Genomic DNA, 12,097 nt, shown 5'->3' with positions numbered 1-12,097 from the left:
AAATTTATACAGCATAATAATTCAAGACAAAATACAGTCAAGTTTTTCCAAATGTTGAAACTATATTTTGAATTTTTCTTACCTTGATGATAACTAATTGCTCAGGAGAAAAATCATTTAGCAGGCTTAAGAGGGTAAAAATTGAATGTCATACAACCATGATTCAAAACAAACTCTCTTCCTTCAGCGTTTTATATATGGAAAGTGACAAGCTTTAAAGCTTGTCATTTGAAGATATTGTTTCAGATTTTGCCATAATGAAATTACAGAAATGAATATTTATTTTAAATAATTTGAATCAATAATTTTTTGTTATTAATAAAATTATTTATTAATCATTGACTAAAAAAATTTTTATTTATCTGTTACAAGCAAAAAATTGCATTTTATTTTTTTAAAACAAAAATGAATGAAAATAATGTCTTTTTTTTATTATATTATTTTAATTTAATTGTTATTATTATTACCAATGTCAAAAATATCTGTTATTTTTTTAACAATTAATAAAAACATATGTAGCATTTTATATGCACCCTTTGAGCATGAAATGCTATTAAACCTAATATTTACTCAGTAGAGAGGGGGGGGTCCCCTTAAAAGTTTTAGCTTAGGGGCCACAACAATCTTAAATCTGGCCATGGTGCCAGGTCATGTAACAATAGACTTACGCATTTGAGAATACCATGAGTTTGTAATAAATATAAACATTACAGATCAGAAAATTTACTTCTAGAGGGACATATAGGTCTAACATTAATTTATTTTGATTTCATATCTTACATCATTGTTTCATTTGGAAGTGTGTTAGTTGGATAATTTTCTGGTAGATAACATAATTCAGATTACAAGTTTTTGGTTGCCTGTTGCCAGTAGACTATCTTCTGTGCTGTGGATCACGTAAGCATGACTGTACTTACACCTCTTTAGGCCCAAGGTGCTAAGCTTTTGCGGGGGAGGGGGATTTTTACACATCGGTAAAAATAAAAAAATATTATTTTTACCGATGTGTTTAAACACAAATGTAATGCTGCGAAATAAAGAACAGTACTGTACTAAACTCTGTGTTGCACATTGTTTGCACCCCTGGCTTTTAGGCAATAGAGCTGCTGCTGCTATAGCCTGCGCAAATTAAGAACTAAATGGACATTCCACAATTTTTACACATCAGTAAAAATAAAAAAATTTATTTTTACCGATGTGTTTAAACGCAAACTTTACACTGATTCACTATAACGCTGTTCTTATATTATAACCCCTATCTGACTATAATGCTGTCACAGATCACTATAACGTTCTTATACAGCAAATGTTGTAATGCTGCGAAATAAAGAACAGTACAGTCTGTCCTCGTATAGCACGATAGTTGTGTTTCTAGAAACCCTCGTGCAATGGAAAATCGTGCAATATAAACAACAGGCCCTATGGGAAAAGTGGGGTTAGGTGCCGACCACCCAAGATTGAACACACATTTGGAACCAAAACATTACCAAACACAATAAATAATCTGGTAATTTTAATCGTTATAAAATACGTAAGTATTTTATAACGATTAAAATACGTAATAAAAATAATATATATATTTTTTTATTATTTATTATATTATAATAAAGTATTTTTTAATACTAAAAAGTATTTTTTACGAATAAAATATGTATTTCATTCGTAAAAAATTTATTATATTAAATAAAATAGTCGTAATAAAATATTGCTAATGCTTTTGCTTCTATCGTAAGCAAACTTGTTTTTTGTTTGATTTTCTATACAAACAGATAGAAAATCGAAAAACAGATAGAAAAGACAGCCGTTCCATCTCTTCCAATTCTTGTGTCTTAATCTAATGGATTTTAATTACACTTTGAGTTGTTCCCGCTATGAAAGTTGTTTTTATTTTCTCTGCATTCTTTGTAATTCTCGGCATTGCCTCATTTAGGTCTGTAGCACGTGCAATACACATGGTCTTTCATTTCGCTCAAAGCGTTTCACAATTTCATATTTTTTCTCTATCGACAGAGGCGGACTGGCCATAAGCCTTATCCGGGAAATCCCGGTGGGCCGGAGGCCGGTGTGATTTTGGCTATAAACCGTAGTATGAGGCCACTATAAATTTTCCCGGGTAAGAATTTTTGATCCAGTCCGCCTCTGTTTATCGATATTGCTTTTTTTTTTCTCTCTGAATCTGCAGTGTCTTCGCCAGGACGCTTCCTTTTCATACCTTTTAAGTATTTTACTCATTTTTAAAGCACAATTACAAAACGAGGAAGCACGCTTAATACACATAAACAAAGCTGCGCGTGTGTAGCAACTGAATAAACAACACCGTAAAGGCCGAGATACACTATTAACACCGCACATTTCTGGGGGTACATACACTATTAACACCGCACAATTTCCAGTTGCGTTTCTGCTAGTGGAATCTGTTATAAACTGGTCGTAAACTCGATCTAATTGCAAATTATCGATAGCTGGAATTGTGTGGGTTTTTACGTTATTAAGGTGAAATGTGTTTCCCCTTCACTGATATAAAACACATAAATACATTTTCAGAATCTTCTTCATTCCTATCGTGTTGTGTTCAGTTGAGGTGATTCCGTGTTCGACTGCCATTTCTTGTAAACACAAAGGCGAATCATGCATAAGCGAATTCGGTTCATGTTATATAAGATAATGTTCCCCTATTTATAAATCGTGTATGATCGAATTCGTGTAATGTAAACACGTGTTATACGAGGACCGACTGTACTGTTCTTTATTTCACAGCAAACAATGTGTTGCACATTGTTTGCACCCCTGGCTTTTAGGCAATAGAGCTGCTGTGCTGCTACTGCTGCTGTAGCCTGCACGAATTAAGAACTAAACGTACATTCCACAATTTATCATGTCTGTAACCCATTTACAACCAACTCCCACATATTGTAACGAGAAGTCGCACTAGTCAACTGCTTTCTTGTGTTCATAGTCATTTGAAAAGATTAAAGCATATTCCCGATGCAGATGATATGCCATAGTCAACCTGTGTTCTACTGTTACGCCCTATTAGAGAATTAAGAGAGAGTGATTTTCCTTTATTCTGGAAATCAATCTTGTTCTTTAAATTAATCATCCACACTTTCACTAAATTTCACCTGTCTCTGTTTACATGGTAGGTACAAGTGGGCCCCAGTTTAGATCAGGGCATTAAAAAAAGAAATCACATTAAAATTTTGAGATTACAGAGGCCATGCAAGGCAACCCCCCCCCCCCTATGGTGAGGCCCGAGGCTAGCGCCTCATAAGCCTGTTCCCATAAGTAAAGACCTGCGCATAAGTGGAATTCTTATTTTAATATTTTATAAGTCTTGCCATTTTTCTAGTGCTGGTGTTCAGCTAGCACAGCTTGACATGCAAAATACATGTCACTAAATGGCCGCTGATATGACATGAAATTTCCAAACACATCAGCATTTCAATACCACATACAGCTGTCGTTATTGTGTGCAACAGCAAAAAATAAAATAGTAAATCTTTATACAGCAGGCCCCCGTTATAACGCGGTTCGCTTTACACTGATTCGCTATAATGCTGTTCTTATATTATAACCCCTATCTGACTATAATGCTGTCACAGATCACTATAACGCTCTTTTACAGATTGCATTTTTGGCATATTTAACGAAATCATTTCATTTGATGGAGTCGATAGCTTGAAAATGAATAGCAAAACAGCATTAAAACGTTTCCCACGCCAACTTGAGAAATTTTCTCATGCTCGGTGAAATTTTCTTGCACGTTAATTTAATTGCAGTACAGTGACTTGTTATGTAGTTCCGAGAACAACATTTTAAAAAATGATCAAGTATATTTCTTGTAATATTTGCGTTATATGCATTTATCCGAAGTCTAGTAATCACTCAGTACAGTATTAGACATCGTATGCAATGGACAGTTTACTTGAACATTGTATCATAATTAATGCAACCAACGCAGTTACATTTTCGACAGAATTAATAATGGCTGATAAGAATGAAAAAGCAACAACGTCTGGGCGCAATACGAAGACTATAATTTTAGCAGCTGGAAAGATGGCTGTTCCACTGCAAGCAACTAGCACTAGGCCAGCTATTAGGATTGAAATGGAAAGACGTAATTAATTTTATTGAAGATAATATCCAATGCAGAATTCAGTTAAGTTAAGTATCATAAATAATAAAAAAGCGAGAGAGATTAGCCAATATAATGATCTGAAGAAAACTCACCTAAAAAAAAAAAAAATTGGAACCATTTAAAACTAGTAAGGGCCGGTTGAATAGATTTAAAATCCAGGGAGAAGCTGCAAGTGCAGATCAAGGAGCCGAAACTTTCAAAAAAGAACTTGTTAAAATTATTGAAGAGGGGTACTGTGTGTTATACTTCTCAACAAGTTTATAACATAGATGAAGCAGGACTTGTGGAAACGAATGCCTAAAAGAAGTTTCATATTGAAAGAAGAAAAAAACATGCCAGGTTTCAAAGCGGCGAAGGACCGTTGACTTTATTGTTGGGTGGTAATGCTACGGGGGATTTAAAATTAATACTATTGGAATGAGCAGAAGCCTGAAAAACAAGATGCAGGATATTTCAGAGACTGCTGGAAGTCATTGCGGTACAAGTAAACACATGGGTTGTGTTAGGGTAGCTAAGAATAGAAACAGGTGCATGTATACTTGCGTGTACACTAATGCTAGGAGTTTAGTAAATAAATTTGATGAATTTGAGGTATTACTCAAAACATCAAAGGCAGATATTGTTGGGATATCAGAGACGTGGTGTCACACAGATATAAGGAATGCAGAACTGGAATTTGGGGAGTACAACGTCTACAGAAAGAATAGACAGGATAGGAAGGGAGGAGGGGTTATGCTATTAGTTAAAAAACACATAAAATCCAAGGAAGTGAAGCCAGTTGACATCGCTGGACAGTGCAGTGTTGAGTCAGTTTGGTGTGACATAAGCATAGGTAAATCAAAATTGAGAGTAGGAGTGTGCTATAGGCCTAATGACTCTGATGAGTATAATAAGACACTGTACAGGGAAATAGAATGGGCCAGTAAATCAGAGAGTCTTATAATGGGGGATTTTAATTTCCCAGATATTGACTGGAATTTGTGGGTTGGTCACTCACACACTAGCAAGGCTTTTGTGGATTTATTGGATGATTGTTTTCTACACCAGCATGTTCGTGAGGCAACAAGAGGGAGCAATACTCTTGATCTGATTATCAGTAGTGATTCTTCATGCATTAGGAATCTGCAGATAAATGAACCACTGGGTGGCAGTGATCACAGTGTGCTGAAGTGGGATTTACTCAAGGAGGTAACTACCATCAGAGGTAAAGGGAAGGGTTTTTGCTTTCGTAAAGGCGACTATGATGGTCTGAGACAGTATTTAAATTCTATACAGTGGGACCAACTGATGATGTTACCAACAGCAAATTCAAAATGGGAAGCATTCAAGGAACTAATCTTGGAAGCTACCAGGCTTTACATACCAACCAAGAAATATTGTTCAAGGTTCAGGCCTAAATGGTTGTCAGATGAACTAATGAGACATATGGTAGAGAAGAAAAATGCATGGGATACATACAAATTAATGGGTGACGTGGAAGCTTATGATAGATATAAGTTGGTCTGTAACCAAGTCACAAAGGAGATTAGGCAGGCAAAGGCAGATTATGAGAAATCCTTGGCAAAGGATGCAAAGAAAAACAGAAAAGAGTTCTTTACCTATTTAAACTCAAGAAGGAAAGGGATGAATCAGATTGGTCCACTGGATGTTGATGGTTCAACAGTTGAGGATCCAGCTCAGGTGGCTAACAATCTAAACGAGTATTTTGCATCTACATTCACACATGAGGAGTTATTCAGGAAGGGGAATGTCGTAGGTGAAGTAAACATTGGAAGTGAGCTAGATGATTTTCTAATAACTGAGAGGAAAGTGGAGGAGAAATTGTTGAGGATAAACATAAAAAAGGCACCCGGGGTGGATGGGATCTATCCAGTTATATTAAAGGAGGCAGCAAAGGAAGTAAGCAAACCCCTAGCCATAATTATGAGAGCTTCTTTGGACTCAGGGGAGGTACCCATGGACTGGAGATGTGCAAATGTAACCCCAATTCACAAAGGAGGATCAAAGGCTGACACAAGTAATTATAGACCTGTTAGTTTAACTTCGGTTTCAGGAAAATTAATGGAGGCACTGGTTAAAGAAGCACTGCAGGATCATCTGGACAAGAATTCAGTTATAGCTCAGACACAGCATGGGTTTGTTAAGGGCAGGTCTTGTCTGACCAATTTGATTGGATACTATGATGTAGTCACAAAAGAACTGGATGCAGGGAATAACTTTGATATTATATATTTGGATCTTAGAAAGGCTTTTGATACTGTTGCGCATGGAAGACTGCTGCACAAATTGGAGAAGTGTGGCATTCGAGGCAAATTGCTGCTATGGATAAAGGGATGGTTGAGTGGCAGAAGACAGAGAGTGGTAATCAATGGACACTGCTCAACGTGGACTAATGTTATTAGTGGAGTTCCTCAGGGTTCAGTGTTGGGTCCATTGTTGTTTTCTGTATTTATAAATGATATTGATGATGGTGTATCAGGCTTAATGTCCAAGTTTGCAGACGATACAAAGGTTGGCAGGGTTGTTAAGGACACTACTGATACTATGCTGCTGCAACAGGATCTGGAAAGGTTGAGCAGATGGGCTGAGAGGTGGCAAATGAAGTTTAACATTGACAAATGTAAAGTACTACATATGGGAAACAGTAACCCCAGATCAACGTATCAACTCTGTGGTACTACGCTGACAGTGGTAGAGAATGAAAAGGACCTGGGGGTAATTGTGCAGGCAGATATGAAGTTCTCTGAGCAGTGCAGACGAGCTGCAAGGGTAGCTCATGGTGTCTTGTCAATGATATACAGGAATTTTTCTAGCAGGGACAGGGATGTGATTATTCCCTTGTATAAGCATTGGTCAGGCCACACCTTGAGTACTGTATACAGGTCTGGAGGCCTCATTTCAAGAAGGATGTAGAGCTGATGGAACGAGTACAGAGAAGGGCAACAAGATTAGTGAATGGAACAAAGGGTTGCTCTTACGAAGAAAGGCTTAAGTTTTGCAAATTACAGAGCCTGGAGACTAGGCATCGCCGAGGTGATCTGATAGAGGTGTACAAGGCTTTGAATGGCTTGAGCATGCTCAATGCCGATGGGATTCTTCCTCTTGCTCAGAATAATCACCTGAGAGGGCATAAATTCAAATTGAGGAAGGACGGATGTCGGATAGATGTGCGGAAATTCGCCTTTAGCCAGCGGGCAGTTGGTTTGTGGAATAGACTTCCATCGCTTGTTGTTGAAGTTGATAGCCTAAACAAATTTAAGGCTCAGCTGGACAGGTATTTCGAACGAATTGAGGGGTGAAATGGGAGTAGTGGTTGTTTTTTGGCTGATGCTGAATAAGCTTGCTTTCTTGCATCATATGCCTCTACTAATGCTAATGCTAATGCTAATACACCTTTTAGTTTATTTGGAAGAGGGCCAAAGTTCAACCCAAAATCGACACATTTTCCATGATTAAATTCATCAATTAAATTAAATCAATTAAAATCAATTAAATTCGTTATTTTAATTGGAATTTTAAGTTTAATTTTGATACGTAAGTAGTTACCACATAATTATATACGTATGTAATGCAGAATATTTTATATGTACAAATATTTGAATATTAAATATTTTGACCGACATTTGTGCATCTTTTCACTACCGTTTATTATTGATTAGGAAATATCCTATGGCACCGACCGCAACTCACAAATACATATACCTTATGGGAATGTGGTGCTCATTTAGTGCTCTGTTTTTCCAGAACGAATTATCAGCGTTAAGCGGGGGTCACCTGTAATTTCATCAGCTTACAAAATTATGGATTTCATCTGCAGATTCACTGCAAACTTTTATTTGCAATCTGATTCACTATATATATATATTACGTGCTTGACTGCAGAAATTCAATCAAGTGCAGGAAAGTAGCAGGAGAATATCTGGCTCTCAAATTCTTTAAAAAATTTTTAATTCTTTAAAACAAAGCATGTAATGAAAAATTTAAGACTTTTTATTCTTAAATTTTGAAGAATAAAATCTAAAGTTTTTATTCTTCAAGATTTATCTAAAAACTTACAGGGTATCGCAAAAAGACTTGGACAACTTCATAAATTCATTAAAAAAAGAAAAACAAGTTTATTAAGAAAACAATTTACAGCCACCGATAAAACAACTGAAAGTTTTTACCATATTAATAAATTTCCACATGATATCCCTTTGTAGCATGAATAATGTCTAGTTGATACTTGATCTCTGCCCTAGTACATGCCAGTATACTGGGCCTGATAGTCATTATATCGGCTTTGATTACCCCTGTTAGAAAAAGTGTATTGGGGTAATGTCTGGTGAATATGCTGGCCATGGTACAGGGCCATCACAGCCAATCCAATGGCCTAGAAAATGTCTGTCATGCAAATTCCTCATTATCAAAGCCCAATATGGAGGCAATACCATCTTACTGGAAAAAGACATTAGGGTGAAGTTTTTCAAGCTATGAGAAGTTGTATATCCAAGTAAATGTACACATTCATGGTCTGTTCATGAAAAAAAGAACAGGTCAATTACACAATCATGAAGAAGTAGACTGAACATTCACTTTATGCTGTTCTGCTGTGTTCCAATACCTGTACAATGTGCAGGTTTTCTGAGCCCCAAAATTCAAACATTAAGCCTATTCACCATTCCCAAAATGTGAACTGGTTGAAAAACAATCTGCTTAAGAAAATTTTTGTTGTTGCTATCTTTATGGTGAAGCATATTCAATGCAAATTAAGAAGTTTTCAGTTTTAAATAATTTATTGCTTTTATTCCAAACATTTCTGTGGTGTATGGAAGGCTCAGATGCACTAGCTAGGGGGTTAAAAAATGTTTTGGCAAATTATTGAAAGGAATGGCCACATTAAGTGGTTTTTTTTTACTGGTTCAACCTTGCATCATATATGATATTTCTAAAACTAAGTCTGTCCATTGGGAGTAGAGTTGTTAGATGCAGACAGAGTTGGTTGGTAAAGGCTACATGAATAAAATGTCTTATTGAATGTTCCTAAAAATGCAATACTGTAATTATTATTTATAATTCTACATTTTTTTTTCTCTTGTGGGGGAACTTTTTTTGAAATGCATAAGACTAAGCTACTAAAAATTCTGACCTGTAGTAAATATATGCATAATCTCAAAATTTACATAAACTACTTATTAAAATTTATATGAATAATAAATAAATATATAGGATATAATATTTTCTTTTTAGCTTCATCACGATGACCATGAATTTGTCTTCAGTATACATCTCTGGCAAGACAAGTAGCCTATATGAAAACAACTTTTGGAAATTTCAGCACTTTTATGTATTTAAAAAATACTTCATTTCTATTTGAAGAGTTTATCTTTCAATGTTAAGTTTTATAAAAAAAAAAAAGTTGTCTTAATGATTTTATAGCTCACAGGTTTTACATTTTTATTAGTACAGTGTAATTAATTTTCTTCAAGAAATGAAATGTACTTTGCACATCTCACATTCAGTAGGATTGTGAGGTTTTATAAATCATTACTTAAGAAATTTAACAGAAAATGGCTTTTTTTATATCATATATAATTTTTAAAGTAGCTTTGTTAATAAGTTACTCTTTACAGATTTAATGATCTAATTTTAGCAATGTGTTTGTTGGTAACTTGAAATTTCAGAGTTTTTATTATTTAAGTTTCTTTAACATATACATTTACTGCATTTATAATTCTTGTTATTTCCAGTTTACTAACAATTTAGAGAGAGAGAGAGAGAGAGAGAGAGAGACAGGGAACACATATCTACTGATATTATCACTATGAATTATGTTTTCAATTTACAGTTTTCTATTGTAAATACTGTGTATATACTTCTACCCAGAGTTAGCCTGAAGGAAATGCCATGAGTGCTTCTGCACTCAGCTCTGTGCCATTTTAAATTCATGGTTTCTATAATCAGAAATACATATAATAAATACAGTAGAAATCAAATTTAAGGTTTGCATTGAAGACAATTTCTGTATCTCAATTAGAGGTAAAATTAAAGTAGAAAATGACACTCCATTGTCAGCTAAAAATATTTGCTTTTATCTAACAGTGTAATTTTACAAATAAGAAAAACTTTTACGCTGTGTGCTACTATGTGGCACATAATTATTTCTTCCTCTCCATGCTTAATAATAATTATTTTTATTAAGCATGGAGAGGAAGAAAATACAAACTTTGTAACACTTTTAAGTGTTACATGTCTGTATAAGACAAGCAAAGATGTAAGCCAGTGCTTTCCAAAATATTTTTGCTGCTGGGCATGTTTTGTATGTTTTTAAGAATTTGGAGGTAATATAAAAAAATAAATAAAATATAATTAAATTAAATATTTATCAGAAATAAGCATATACAGGGTGTCTCAATTGGAAGGCATCCAGTCTGTCTCATTTATTTTAAGGTTTAAGCCATTTGTAATCTTAACCTCCCCCCCCCCTTTTTTTTTGTCATATATTCCAGCTGAGAAGAAGTTTTGATGTTAAAACTGGGCTAAGTAACTAAATTTAAATTTTGCGTAATGAACTTTTTTTTTTTCTCAATATGAAAAAATTATTCCTCATCATTAGTTTAGTCTAAAAACATCATCTATGTACTTCTGAAATTTTCTTCATAAGCAATTTTATTTTGAGGGGGAGAACAAAGGAACAATCGCTGTATAGGATGTTTGCTCATTGGTACACATTTAGCTTGCACTGGCTGTATAGCTGCAGTTGCACAGCATCTCATGCTACAACTATTGTATTCTTATTATTATTATTATTATTTTCTTTTTATTTAGTAAAACCAGTTTGTTCCTTTCAGAAGTACACCAGTGATGTTTTCACACTAAACCTAGGACAGTGAACAACTTTCCCATTGAGAAAATACAGTTGTTAAATTTTAAATTAAAAATCATAAACTCTAAATAGTAATACTTAGTCAAATTTTAATATCAAATTAAAAAATTTCAACTCGGCTATAACAAAAAAAGTTCAGAATAAAACCAGCCTAAAAGTAAACCCCACTGCCTATTAATTGAAACACCCTGTATATACAGTGCTAAAATATAATATAATAATGAAGCAGTGAAGAATCACTGTCATACATTATTTTCTGTTTTACATAATCATCTGTAATTAATTATATAGAAAAATATTAAACTTTGATGAAATGAAATTCACTAAATGATTAGTTATAGACAGAATCAATTATTTCCATCATGACTTGATTATGTCTACCACTAGTATAAATAAACCTGAGTTTAATGAATAACATCCAATTTATAAGCAAATAAATAATTTACAGGCAGATTTTAGAACAACAGGACATTATTCTAGTAATATGGGCAAAGGAAAGAAGGGCAATTTAACTGCTTAAAACAATTAATTTTACTTCAGAATGATTAATTCCTGACACTTACATCCATAGAATTTCCTCGAAATATAAACGTTCCTGGAAAAGTGGGGGCCTGATCTTTCCACATGGACATCCCTAATGTAAGCTATGCCACTTTTCTCTGGGCAAATGCAGTCTTTCTTTAGGATCTGAAAAGATACAAAGTAATAAAAAAGATTCATCAAGGCAATTATTGTATATTTTAAAATAATCCAGGGGATTTGTCTATCGAAAGAGTAGTGTGAGAGAGAGAGAGAGAGTATTCTTTTCGACAGAAAAGAACACATTCTCTCTCTCATTAAATTTTGAATAAGTATTTTTCGATAGCCTCAAAGGCCTGAAAATACCTCTTCAAATATCAGAATTTCCTCATTATCCCCTTCTTCATTATGTACATCCTTTTGTTCCTTCTAGTTTACTGCACCAGTACACTTGTTTTCTTCAATGCAATCTCAGCGATTTTGAACTGTCTTCTCCAGCTTCAACTCTCAACTTTGTCTTCAGTGGTATTGATGAACCTTGTTTTTGTGAAGCAGTTTCCAATTGTTGCAGAAGT

General features: G+C 34.5%; 1 protein-coding gene across 2 annotated transcripts in view; it reads left to right on the top strand.

Moving 5' to 3' along the window:
- Positions 1-9,550, top strand: part of LOC150079036 (serine/threonine-protein kinase Nek8-like) — a 266,092-nt gene extending 256,542 nt beyond the window's left edge. For both annotated transcript variants that reach the window (XM_090384054.1, XM_090384055.1), the window contains exon 17: positions 9,368-9,550. In XM_090384054.1, coding sequence (XP_090240180.1) covers positions 9,368-9,381 — 14 coding nt within the window. In that variant the 3' untranslated portion in view covers positions 9,382-9,550. The remainder of the gene's footprint in view (positions 1-9,367) is intronic.
- Positions 9,551-12,097: the final 2,547 nt, after the last annotated feature.

Source organism: Mastigoproctus giganteus, chromosome 10 (assembly GCF_048544385.1).
Source record: "Mastigoproctus giganteus isolate SK-2022 chromosome 10, ASM4854438v1, whole genome shotgun sequence".
In the NCBI taxonomy this organism is placed as follows: Eukaryota; Metazoa; Arthropoda; class Arachnida; order Uropygi; family Thelyphonidae; genus Mastigoproctus; species Mastigoproctus giganteus.
This window is presented reverse-complemented; position numbering and strand designations above follow the sequence as displayed.